This window comes from Falco rusticolus, chromosome 6 (assembly GCF_015220075.1).
Source record: "Falco rusticolus isolate bFalRus1 chromosome 6, bFalRus1.pri, whole genome shotgun sequence".
Classification (NCBI taxonomy): domain Eukaryota; kingdom Metazoa; phylum Chordata; class Aves; order Falconiformes; family Falconidae; genus Falco; species Falco rusticolus.
This window is the reverse complement of record NC_051192.1, coordinates 4,667,681-4,680,862: the sequence shown is the minus strand read 5'-3', so window position 1 is coordinate 4,680,862 and position 13,182 is coordinate 4,667,681. Positions and strand designations below refer to the sequence as shown.

The 13,182-nt window shown below is 40.0% G+C and overlaps 1 protein-coding gene across 1 annotated transcript in view; it reads left to right on the top strand.

Annotated features, from left to right (window-relative positions):
- Positions 1–661: 661 nt before the first annotated feature.
- The window catches only part of LOC119149860 (kinesin-like protein KIF26B), a 101,584-nt gene continuing 89,063 nt past the window's right edge, over positions 662–13,182 (top strand). The window contains exons 1-2 of the mRNA XM_037391699.1: positions 662–739; positions 1,588–2,121. Coding sequence (XP_037247596.1) covers positions 662–739; positions 1,588–2,121 — 612 coding nt within the window. The remainder of the gene's footprint in view (positions 740–1,587; positions 2,122–13,182) is intronic.

Genomic DNA, 13,182 nt, shown 5'->3' with positions numbered 1-13,182 from the left:
ATTAATCACTGCATGCTGAGGAGCTGTTCACGGTAGTTAAACAGTGAAAATAAAATACTCGAGTATATAATAAAGACGGATCATAATGAATATGACCCTCTATCAATGAATTCCTTCCCGCCCTGTATTTTACCCCCTACTCATTCTTCCCCAGGGCAGCCAAACTATCAATACATGAAATTTGTCTATCTTGGATGGCATGGCGTTCATCAAATTACTTGATAAGGGTGGTGTCTATTTCTGTGATTCCCCCCCTCCCCAGTCTGATTTCAGTGGCTGATAAAGCCACAAAGCCAAAGAGAAAAACAATTAAATAATTCTGATGCTAATGATTGTAAAGTTTTTTGAGTAGTCATAAGAAAATACACCAATAAGTCTCCAGACTTAAGGAGGGGAAGGTGAAGTCTGCACTGCCTGGTCTGTAAAACCACAAAAATGTGGTGTGAAATTTCCAAGAAATATTTCCAAAGCAAAACTGCACAAGAGAGAATTCCACCACGTAACTGCCATTGTTTGCTGTGTAACACACACATCATTGCTGTGTGTTTCTAAAACTGCACGATACTGTAAGAACTAAGCGAGTTTGGTCATAAACCCTTGCTGAGGCTGCTGTTGGGCTTCACAGCTTACTGAAGCACTTCGCGATTTTGGCCAGCACCCAATGACTGTAGCCAGATCAGGGTGGTGTATTGCTCTGTGGAGAGCACCAGTGACTACCCATCACAGATCGACCCGTGAGGTAAGGGTATGAGGCAAGAGGTTTTAAACCTGATCATGTGGTTTTGCACCAAAACTACGTTTCCAAGAAGAAAATTATTCTTTAAAAGTTATTGACCCTATTTTCTATTTTTTTCTTAAAATAAAATTACTGGTTTATTTTACATTATCAGCAGATACCCAAATAGTGGTAGAACATTTCATTAACAGAAGTTGTCGATTTTTTTCTGGCTGAGAAAAATGTGTTCTTAGTAAATGAAATGCCAAAAAGCTCTTGAAATATCCATCTGTTTTGAATTCTGAAAAGGATTTTGGGAGAGTGATGGTACTTCTTGATTTTTGTTGTGTTTATTAATTTTTTTATTTTATTTACAGGCAGGCTTTGAAATTTTACATTTTTGTTGCAGAGTATTTCCTGGATTTTCTGAGCACCAAAAGCTGGCATTGATAGGTAGATGGATTTGTGAACCTTGCTACAAGCCCACTGGTTTTAGTGGAGTTGCTCTTGATCTCACCTGTGTAACTAAGAGTAGATTTCATTCAAGCCAGAAATTAGGTGCAGTGGTGTGAAGCAAGTTAATTCATTCTCTCTGCCATGCATTAAAGCTTGCAGTGGAATTATTATATTTGCCACTTATCAGTAGAAGTTAAAGAATTTTTTCTTTCCAACACAATCTAGCTTCTCATTTTTGTTCAGCTCTGCTGCTGGCATATGTTGACTGTATCTAATGGCCTTTGTTTGCATTCTAAGCTTATCTCATAAATTGGCTTTTGAAATGCACAATCAGCAGTAATAATGTTTCACTGTGGTGACCATGGTTAAACATTTCTTTCCTGTCCCCCCCTCTCCCTTTTCTGTTTGATTTTTAGGACCCAGGCTTCTCTTCGGTGATTCATGACAAGCTCCAAGTCCCCAATACCATTCGTAAGGCGTGGAATGAGAAGGACAACAGATGTGATGTTTGTGCCACGCACCTGAACCAGTTGAAGCAAGAGGCCATTCAGATGGTGCTGACCTTAGAGCAAGCTGCCAACTCCGAACATTATGATGCCTCGCCAGGCTCTCCCCCACCTCTTTCCAACATCCCCACGTTAGTGAGCCCCCGGCACATGGGCAGCCTGCAGCCCAGGGACTGGGCATACGTGCCTGCTCCTTATGCTACATCTAATTATACAGGCTTTATTGCCAACAAACACAGTGGAAAACCCAACAGTCTAGGAATTGTCAACGGGGTGGAGAAGAAAAATGGCTCTCCTGGACACCAAGCCAAGGTCAGCTTTCAAATGGCCACCAGCCCCAGCAACGGTAACGTTCTCAACTCTGTGGCTATCCAGGCTCATCAGTACCTTGATGGCACCTGGTCTTTGTCAAGAACTAATGGCGTCACTCTATATCCCTACCAAGTAAGTATTTTAAAATAACAAAATATGTTCATTTTCTTCCCATCAAAGCTTGACGTGGGCATGCTAACACTGCTTGCTCCCGTTGGGTAGAAGTACAGCCATTCATCCAGTGAGCATCAGAGCAAGGAGTGCTGCAAATTCCTGTTACCCTGATAGGGTATTGAGTTGGGGCAGACACAGATCACAACCAGTATTAATTAGAACACCTTTTTTTAATTCAGCTGTTGTTAATAATAGAGCCAAGCTGTTGTTTTTAATAGCAGATAACTATTCATAGAGTATATGCAATTATTCCCTCACACAGTTCTTTCGCTCATACTGCTTGGTTGGAGCAACAGCTGGGAGCCACTCACACTTGTTTACTTCCAAATGGAGAGTAGCCCTAGTGCACCACTGACGTCTGGGTTGGTATTCACGAAGTACCCAGAAGGTCTTTTGGTTCATCATGTACGCATACGATCTATAGTCTTTGTCTACATATAGCAGGCACGGCCTTCATTGATGTGTTCTAAGTGATGTGCATTCTTATTGGTGCCATTGTGTGCTGGTGGCCTTCTGCAGATTGGACCGATTCTTGGTGTTTTGGTATTTATCTGTTCTTGTGGACTCACTGGGTCCACTGGTCTCCAGAGTTTAGCAGTTCTGGGGAGATTTTCGCATACTTCTCAGCACGTTCTTTTCTTCCCCTCTGGCCTGCCTGCTGTTTTCTGGTACACCGCACCCACAAGTACCTGTAGAACCTACCCACACCTGGGACCCCAAAGGGTCTTTTAGGACAGCAGGGTAGGATTTCTGATGCACTTAACTGCAGGTGGTGAGATTTTCAGAGTGCCCAAGCATTTGCAGATTGCGACATAAGCCTATTCTTTCTGAATTTTCCCAGCCATCCCTGTTGGCTTCCTTAGGCACGTAAGTATATTTGGAAGTTGCTCTTTCTACTAAGTTAAGAACAGATTGCAAGATAGAACCCTAAATTAATATTTAACATTTATCAGTATGAGTAACTGATATTACAGCCAGAAAAAAGTGATATTCATAAGCATTAAGATGTTGTCATGCACCAAAGAAGACCTGGTAAAACCAGTAATGAACTACAGTAATTTTATCTGGAAAATATGTGACTTTATAGTTTTGTGGATTTATGCTCTAGTGAACCTGATTCATATTTGGGCATGCCAGTATGTGATCATAGTTTAATCTAAGCAAAAAATTAAAAATATCTGATTGTTTGATCTAAGAAAAAAACCCCTAAACAAGGAATGCACATTAAGAAAACTGAATAATTAATTGTATTACAAAAATCAGTTTTATTGCATTCACAATCTTTGAGGTTCATCTTCTATGAAAATGTGGGTTTTGTTTACTTTTTAATAATGGTCATGGTTCCTAAATGGTTCATTTTGTCTTAAAAATATTCACTAAGGAGAATCTAATATTCAAAAGTTTCTGGACTGATCCTGTAGTTTGGCTCCAGTTAGATTAAGGACTTTCCCCTACCATTTTTCTCTCCTTTCAGAAACCTTGAAATAGAAAAGGCACCCCACAAAAAACCCCCAACCAACAAAAAACCCAAACCAAAAAACCCAGACAAACTGAAAAAAAACCCAAAGAAACCTAGCAATGTTGGTCCATGATGGACTGTGTTGATATGATAGTGAGTTTTATATTATCTTTAAGATTCCACCTTCAAATGTTAAAATTCTCACTTTACTCAAATGTCACATTTAATTGCCCAGTCAAAGAATAATGATAGCTTTTGTCTTTAAACACATTGAAAGGATTATAGTGTTTGGTTTTGTAGTATCTGTATCCGACGGGGAATTAGTCAAGTAAGAAGAAAAACTTTGAAAGGTAATTAATTTGTGATTTGAATTAATAGGAAGATGCGAGCTTTGCTTTTTCTGCTTTTGTGTGCAGAAACCAATCTTATTTGCTACACATTTTGAGAATATTTTTGATCTCTCTCCTGTATAAATATATTTTTTTGTTATGCACTGACAGATATAGAACTCTGCTGGGAAGAGCACTAGGAAGAGGAATCTGCTATCTCATGTTAATTAGAACCCTTCTGATTTGAAGGTGAATTAAAAAAAAAAGAGGTGCTAGCTACTTACTTGCGAATGTCTATATATTAATTAAATTTTCTTGCCTTCCCTTAAGAACAGTGATTAGAAAAATCTCGCTGTGCATTAGCTAAGAGGAATAGAAAATAATTTATTGGGATAAAAAGCCTTGTACTTCACGCAGGGAATACAGTACCCTTCTACATCATAATCTTGTTAAATTGATGCCCAGGGAGGAGTCAGTCTCATGGCCTTAGACATAATGGTGCCTGTAGTAGACACCTCCTATTGTAAATCAGTTTTTGTTAGACAGTTTAGATAACTTGACAGAAATGGTTGACTACCTTGAAAACAGGCTGTGTTTCTTTTTGAAGTATCACCAAAAAGAGAAAATTAGTTTGGAAGTGAGATTCTGTGGCTCAGAATTGATTCATGGCAATTTTAGGCACCAAAAAGCTTTCCTACTCTTGTTAAGTTCTAGGATGTTACTCCCGTCTTAGGATTTTCCCCTCCAGATGGCCTAAAATTAGAACCTTGCTGTGGGGAACAAATTTCAACTTCCATTTCAGTTCTGGTAGGGGAAAAAAACATTAAAAAATAAAATGAGTGTTGTGATATTGTAGGGCTCAGCTGCTGTAGTAGTGTAGGTGAAGTCTTAAATGACACGCCACTATTTAACTGCTTTTGCAAAAAGAGTAATTACTATCAAGATTAAGTAAAACAAATGTGAATTTATGCATTACTGGATTTAGTAATGTATTATATGCTTAAACTCTGAAAAAATAGAAGAAATAATACTATTTTTTAACTGGAGATGCTTTTCAGATATAAAAGAAACTTGCTAATTGTTTCATAGAGGCATTATGGGGACTCACCCGTGGAGTCTCTTTAAGAATAAGCCAGAGAGACGGCTGCTAGGAGTTGTTTAGGCAAAACTGGTCGCACCTGGAGGTGAGGAGATGGTGTAGATGACCCCTTCAGTCTCCACTGGGCCTATTTTTTTGTGTGATTTCATATTTAACCACCCCTTGGCTAGCCAGAAACCAAGATCTGGTTCCAGAGACCTGTCTGTCCCCTAGGTCTGGCTCACAAATGAACAGCTGATGCTGTTTTCTGGAAGGGCCTGAGTCAAATTTTGCTGGGAAGCGGTCCTTTTACAAAACAGGGGGGCAGAGGCAGGGTAAGGGGATTGACTGATCTAAAACAAAAAGTATGGCCTGTTAAAACCTCCTGTGAATACTGGAAAGTTGAAATGGTTACCTGGCCAGGGGAAAAGCGACCTCTTTGGTTGCATACAGGTAGGAAAATATCAGCCAAAGTTTAATAGAATTTGATCCAGAGCCTGAAAACTGTGCTCTTTCAGTCATCAGCAGGTAGCATTTGTATATCCTGGGGATCAGACTGTTTTAACACTTGTAGAGGCTTTCTGTTGATCTCTCCATCGCTCAAAGGGATTTCAATCCTTCCCTGCTTGGAGAAAACTCATTTAAATTAGTGGTGAGGTTTTACCTGAGAAGGGCTGTAATTATTTGTGCAGCTGCTGATGTGAATTACAGGATACCACAGTGTTAAATACATTTCTGTTGCTGACCAGTTATTACAAAACACTTCTGAAGAAAAAGAAACCTTTGGGCCTGGGGTGCTAATGTAGGGGCCAAAAGTCTAAATACCTTGATGAAACGATTGCTTCTTGTCATTTTTGTAGAGGATGCGATACCAAATTGAGTGCATAATGTTTTCAGTACTTTACTATCCAAAGCTGCTAAAGTAGCTGAAACAAAAAGACCACGTTAAAAAATGAGATAGATTTGAGTCCTCAGTAGGTCAGGCTGATTTAGGGTTTGCTTTCAAAGGGAAAGGAGTTGAAAATAGTGACTAGATTAAGCTGGTTACGCTAAACCACTTTTTCTGGAGTAAAAGCTCTCCATTCTCTAGAAGTAGTTGTTCCTCTTTAGAATGGGCACCCTCTTTTAACCGAAATTAAGTGCATGGCTCTCGCATGCTAGTGTGCATCTAAAGCAAAAGCATGGCATTACCTGCATTGTGGTGTGAGGTGCAGAGCATCAAATGGTGGGCATTTCCTCGGTCCTCTACTTACCTTCCTGGATCTGCATAACATCTCTTCATGTCTTTAAGCAGATTATTTAAAAAAAAAATTGAGCACAGCGTGTTTCGTAGATTTGAGTGACAGGAAGGTAAGAAAGAACCAGGGAACTGTAAAGAACTGTAAAAGGCCAGCTGTTCCAGGAACAACGTGAGCTATGAAAGGGAAGGATGAGTAACAGAAAATGTGGCTGCTGGTGTGGGTGAGCACCTCCTGCTTCAGACCTTGAAGTTGTGAAGTTTAAATTCGGTAAGGAATAAGATAGTGCATGTAAGGATTTGAGTAGGGGTATTATGAACGTAATGATATTTGAGGAAAAAGTGTTCCTTTCTACCCTGCACTTAAAAAGACCCTTTTGACCAAAAGTTTGGAAAATGAGATCTTAAACTACTGAGAGCCTCTTGGCCCCAGGCGTAATGATCTCAAACCTATTCAGAGAGTTATCAAAGGCTTTGTTTGTGTACAGTTGATGAAAGCCTACAGTATGTGCTTTCTGTTTCCTCTTTATGTATAATGTGTGTTTAGAAGAACACTGTTCTCTGAGAAAGTACCAGCTTGTTCTGGAGTTTTGCAGTGATGAATGATTTGTTTGGAGTTTACTTAGGTCATGGCTGTCTCATAACACATCAGTTCTTTCAGGCGCAGGCTTTTAAAAAGAAACGTAATGATTAGAGTTGGGTGCGAGATGGAGAGTTCAGATACAGAGCCAACGCCTATGTGTGGGGTATTCCCAACCAGGATTTTGATTCCAAGCTTTTTTTCCAAGTCTCTGCTAATTTATTTCTCTTCCACTTGCTGCTGCTTCTGTTGCTTCTTAGCATTCAGCAGGCAGGATAAAGCTAAAATGTTAATGATTGCTACAGCAGTGCCAGGGTAATTTAAGCAGCTTCTAAAGCATATAATGCAAGGTATGGAAATCAAGTTACTTGACTCATCTGAGGACTACCAGGTGTCTTCTATAATTATTCCATGCTTCCTACAGCCAGACCTCTTTTGCCAAAGCATCTCAGCAACAGAAGGAAAGGAGATTTGTGCACTGTCTCTTCTAGTACCATGTTCTTATGTGACCACACATGATACAGTATGAGACACCTAACGCAGGAGGTATTTTGCCTTTGTGCAGTTAGGTTTGGGTCCAGAATTTTTTGGATGGCTTATGTTTCAATAGCAGTTTAGTCACTGAAAGTATGAGATCCATTTCTGAGTTTAATGTCTCCCTGAACATTTTGTTCTTATTACTGTGAGCTGATGTGCTCACAGTGGGTGATGGTGCTGAGCAAATGTGTGCAAATTCTTGCACTGATATTTTTTTTTTTTTCCATTCTGTGACCTGGACTCTTCACAACAAAGTAACTCTGTAGTGAGGCTGTAGATTAAAAATGCAGGAATTTTATTTCCAAAGATTGTTTGACTGGGCCAAGAAACAGATTGTCAAACATGCATTGGCACTAAAATTATATCCCTGCTTAATTATCTCTGTTGCCCTCTTCCCCCATGCATTAGTTATCTCTGAAGTTGCTTTCCTCTGGCTAAAAGCCTTTTTAAACCACATCACTAATAATTAGATATGACCCTACTAAAGTCAGTGTATGTCATCAGCTGACACTTTACCATGATTGTTTGATCCTTCAGCGTATATATTACAGGAGTTGGTTATTTGTATTTCATTTCTCCTGTCCACCCCCTCAACTAACAGCCCAGTTGTATACTGGTTCTCTTATATCATCAAGGGGGGAAACTGAAGTCTATGTGAACTGCAGGAGGGGTTTCTTTTTTTGCATGACTGTGGTGTGATTTGATCTCTTATAGCATTTTTATGCATGGCTTAATGACCTTAGAATCATTACCTTTCCTCCTCACGATACTGGGGTGACCAAGGGAAGAAAGAGGTAAAGGGTATCCCATGGACTGAAAAGAGCTAAGTAGGCTTATCCTATGAGTGTGAAAACCCCATGACTCAGCTGTGATGCGAGGAAGAAATCTGTGGACTGTTAGAGGAGTGAGTTAATCCTGTAAATTAGCGAAAGCCAGAAGATCACAATTAGTGAGGATTTGGAGTCTTGGTTTCCTCCCTTGCTCTGTAGCTTAAGGATTTTGTCCACATGTGAGACTAGTTTCTTTTCTGAAATAATAGGTGATTGCTTGCATCATTGAACAGAAGTATAACCTGAGAGGAGGGGAGATGTTTTAATAGTGAGAAAAATGATGTAGAGATGGGATGGAGAGAGGGAGAAGGCAAACCGATACATCAACACAGAATTGTCCCTGTGTTTCCCATGCTCTAAATAAGGTGGCACAAAATCAGAGAGAAAAATGGTCACTTCTGCTTTATTTCATATTTCAAGAACATAGAGAGTTAAGTTAAAAGACAGCCAGTTTGGAAGTGAGAAGAGGAAATATGCTTTTCGTGCAATGCACAGCTCTGTGGAACTTATTGCTGTGGAAATAGCATTGAAGCCAGGAGCTTAGGAAAATTCATAAAAGGATTATGTGTTTATGTGGGAAATAAAAAAAACACCCTTATTTCTGATATTAGCATAAAAAAAAGTGAGAGATGAATTTCCGTATAGCAAAAGGCAATTGGTATCTGATATTCTACGGAGAAGGTAAATACATCGAATATAGAGCTAAGGACTAGAATTCCTGGAACTACCACTGAAGCTTTTCCAGGTGTAACTGGGCTGACCGGGAGAAGGCCGCCGATGTACTTAGTAAGCTCTTAGACTCTTTGTTCCTCCGTTCTGGAAGTGGCCCTGGAGTGGCAGCTGGAGAGAGAGCCTAGATTAGAGCCTGAACCTGGTGAAGGATAAACACCAGATGACTGGTGCTGCGTTTTGGATGTAGGCCTGTGGTAAACAGATTAATGAAAAGTGCTTTTCCAACAGTTTCAATAACATTGCCAGAGTTCAATGTAAGTGGTGTACATTTCAGAATTCTTTTAATTTTTTTTCTTACTTACTCAAGTGTGTGAAGGCTCACGGCTTCTAATAAACTCTCTTGGGCTGAATCATTCATATCAGCAACATGTTGGTCTTTAACACTGCGTAAAGATTCAGTTGTGGCTGATATTCGTTCTATATCTTGCTGTTGTTCAACATCTGTTGCAAGAAGAGAGAAAAAAAGAAATGTACAAAACCAAGGGTAACTAATTCTAACTGAGATGGGAAGAAGGGGTTGACAAAAGAATTAGAAAGAAACTTTTTAGGAGTCTCCCTTTAGATTTCCAAGGGATACCACTTGAAGACACAAATCAATGTATTGTCTCCTTGACTGAGATATTTGTTTTTCACCTTGTTTTACATAAATGGAACATAGAATTAAGATTAGATTTAGGAACATCATCATAAATTTTTTTTGTTGCTATTTGTAAAATCCTCTTGTAACCTTTGATTTTGCTTAGAAAAAAATCTGGGCTTTTAAATATGAAGAATTTTATTACTGTGCAAAGAATAAATTGACAAAGCTTTTTTCTTTGATGCTATACTGTGCTTCTAGGAAGTAAGGAATAAATAGCTAGAGGCTGATGTAACTCTGAAATGTGTTTCCCCGCAGCTATCATGCAAAACCATCGTTTTCTTTTCTCTAAACTGTTTCTGAAACAGCATCAGAAACGGAGCACCAAATTCTCTGTTGGGATAGCTCTCTTCAGTTCAGTGGATTTGAGTTAAAGTGGCTGGTTGTTCCCTTACGTTCCAGAGTATTGTGAACTTGAGAGGTGGGTGTTGTCAGGTAGGATGCATTCAGGGCCAGCCCCTCTTCCATCTTACGCCAGGATAATTGCTTTGCGGTTGACATGGCTACATCGGTTTAGTGCAGACAATGATGAGATCAACATCAGCCCTGAAGGTCTGATGAGCCAGAGTGTGAGAACAGCTGTGGTGATGGGAGCCAATATTGGTATCTTGCACTCCAGGTGGGCTCAGCTTCCCTTTGGGCTGGTGGATGACCATGCACCTCTGGTCTGACCCCACACTGAAGAGTCTGTTGGAACTGCTCCTCTTGAAACATGGAAGCAGAAGGCTGATCGTCCAGCAGCTTTTGACCTTTGAATGTGCCTAGCTGTGCTTTATGAAGAATAAGGAAGGATTACATCTGTACAGGGGTGAGAAAAAGCTCCTCCCGGCTAATGAAACTATATTTTAAATCTATAAATTCCACTGAGGAGAAATGAAATTGTACTTGTTAACCTCTCCAGTTGAATTCAGAATCACTACAGAGGTTGAAGGGGAAGGGAAGGCAATGAGCTCTCATCTTTCAAGGGGTGGGCTGGTGCTCATTGTGCTTAATGTCACCAGCAGGAACATCTGTAGTTCTTCCTTGGAGTCACCATTACTCAGGTCATTAAGGTGTCCGAGGGCTTTGGTTTTGTAAACCAAGAAAGTGTCAGCTCAACTGGTAGATGCAAACGCCAAGTGACTAAGCTGCAACCAGTGCGAGGTAATGGTGGTATGGGTGGGAGTGCCAGTGAAGGGTGCCTGTTGTGACAGCTCTTTGAATCAAATACATGTCTGTCATGCTTCACTTCAAACTGGTATTTTTTTGAATTTGTGAAAGTGCAATATATATATATTTATGTATATATATGTTTATTAAACAGTGGGCTAGACTTATGCACAGGCTTTTGGCTAATGGGAAAAACAGAAAAAGAATTAAAGGTTAGAACTATGAAATCACTTCTGCTTCCCTAACTTCATTGTGGCCGAGTTGACCTACCATGGGTGCAGCTTGGTGTCACTGGATAATTATAAAACACACCTGTGATGTGAATTCTGCAATTACTTTACACCTTTTACTGCACTACCTATCACTTTGCAAGAAAGTCAAGGCTATTACTAAAAGCAGTGTTTAGACCTAGGTTTGAAAAAGATTTTTATATTAAAGCATATAGAGTGAGATTTTCTTTCCTGTATGAGGCACATAGATGATAGATAGGGTTTGTTATTGCTTTTCTTCCTGACAGGTTTTAGGCGGCTGGAGCTAGACTGTGTCGCTGGATTTAAACACAAATCACAAGCATGATCGTCTCTCTATTTTATTCTTGTATATTTTCTCAGTTACTGCAGTGCAACGTAGAAGATAGAAAATTAACTCAAGCATTAGTAAAGAAATGATACAGAACACATCAGAAGGAAATGTATAGTAATGAGATATCATCAGTTCTTAATTGATCAGTCTCTGATCCCTGAAGACTCTCTGTGAAGTTCATTGCCAGTGTGCGGGAGGTAAAAATGGATGTAACACGATTCTCAGTTGTAGCATACAGGTATATCATAGCCGTGATCACTGACAAGACTGACAGGGAACATGCACTACGAAAGCTCTGGCTACATTTGGGCCAGCCTTCTGTGAAAGTCATCGTGAAGAATCTTGCAATGTTAGGTAGGCTTAATTAAGTCTGAGTTTGCAAGCTCGTGGAATATTTCTGATATTTTGCTTTGAAGTGGTGTAAACCAAAACTATCATTGTTTCTCCTGTTCAGCAAATAATATAACCAGCTGCTATTCAGGTGGCTTAGGAGAACACCACAGCTAAGTGTCCCTGGCCACCAGGCCTCCCTGACAAATTACAAGAGCATTAGAGGGTGTCCTAAAGCTTATCTATTTTATTTTATTTTTAGGTGTAAATAAATGCTAAATAAATGATCAAGTTGTTTTCATGTAAATAAGTGCTTTGGAGGGAAAAATCTAGTTCTCATGTTACCAGCTTTTGTTATTCTCAGCCCTAGTCAGCCATCACCAAGGGTCTTCACCTCTGTAATCCTAAATGCCTGGAAGTGCCATTTGCAGCCAGGATTTAGTAGCGATGCTGATTATCTCCTGAGCGTTGTCTTGCACTTCAGAGCCTTTCTAAAGATCCTTTTTAAACATTGCCAGGGACCAGCTTATCAAGATTTATTCCTACTTCTATAAAAGTAGGTATAAATGCAGACACCTGGCCTGATGATAGCTAGGGCTAGATCAAGATTTTTGGAATGTATGTGCAGGTTAGGTAGGCTAGGAGAGTTTTCCAGGCTCAGTGATGGGGATTTCTCTGTTTCCTTTTTCATTCACTGCTCAATGACTTTAATCATATATTGTGAGTATTTGCCTCTTCCTCCTGCCCCCTCAATGCTTTGTCTCTGAAGCAGGGACAGCTGGCACTGCTGCTGGGGGCTGTTAGTTCCAGGGCCTCAAGGCATATTATGCTATGAAGAATATGCATAATAGAGCACATTATTCCTTGTATGTTCTCCAGTAAAGGTGATTTCAAGTGTGGCAGCGGAGGCTTATTATGGCTTGGTTTCCTTTTGCGTGTGAGAGCAGGAGGGCACCTATTAGTTACCAGTGCTTGACAGAAATACTGGAAAACAACTGATTGCTCCTCAGCGTCCCATTTTAGCTGCTGGACAATTTCACATCATTTGTGAGAAACAAAAGATTGTTGTTAATGCTATTGCTGCTAGTATTCTTGTGCCCAATTTGAATACACTGAGTAGAAATGCCTCTTCCTAATTTTCTGGAGAATCCATAAATGGTACCACAGAAAGCCAAAGGACCTGTCAGTAGCCACAGCTTTACTAGAGCAAGAGAATGGTTTGTACTTAGGTGATGTCGTGGTTTAACCTCAGCCGGCAAGCGAGAACCACGCAGCTGCTTGCTCACTCTCCACAGCCCGGAGGGCTGGGGAGAAGAATTGGAAAGGAATGTAAAACTTAAGGATTGAGATAAGAACAATTTAATAATGTAAAGAGATTTAAAAAAGTAAGAACAACAACAATAATAATTATAATAATAATAACAGCAGTTATACTGAAAAGGTGGGGAAAAAGAGAAAATCCAAAGGAAAAGGGAGAAAGGAAAGCAAGTGATGCACAGGACATCTGCTCACCACCTGCTGACCGATGCCCAGCCAGTC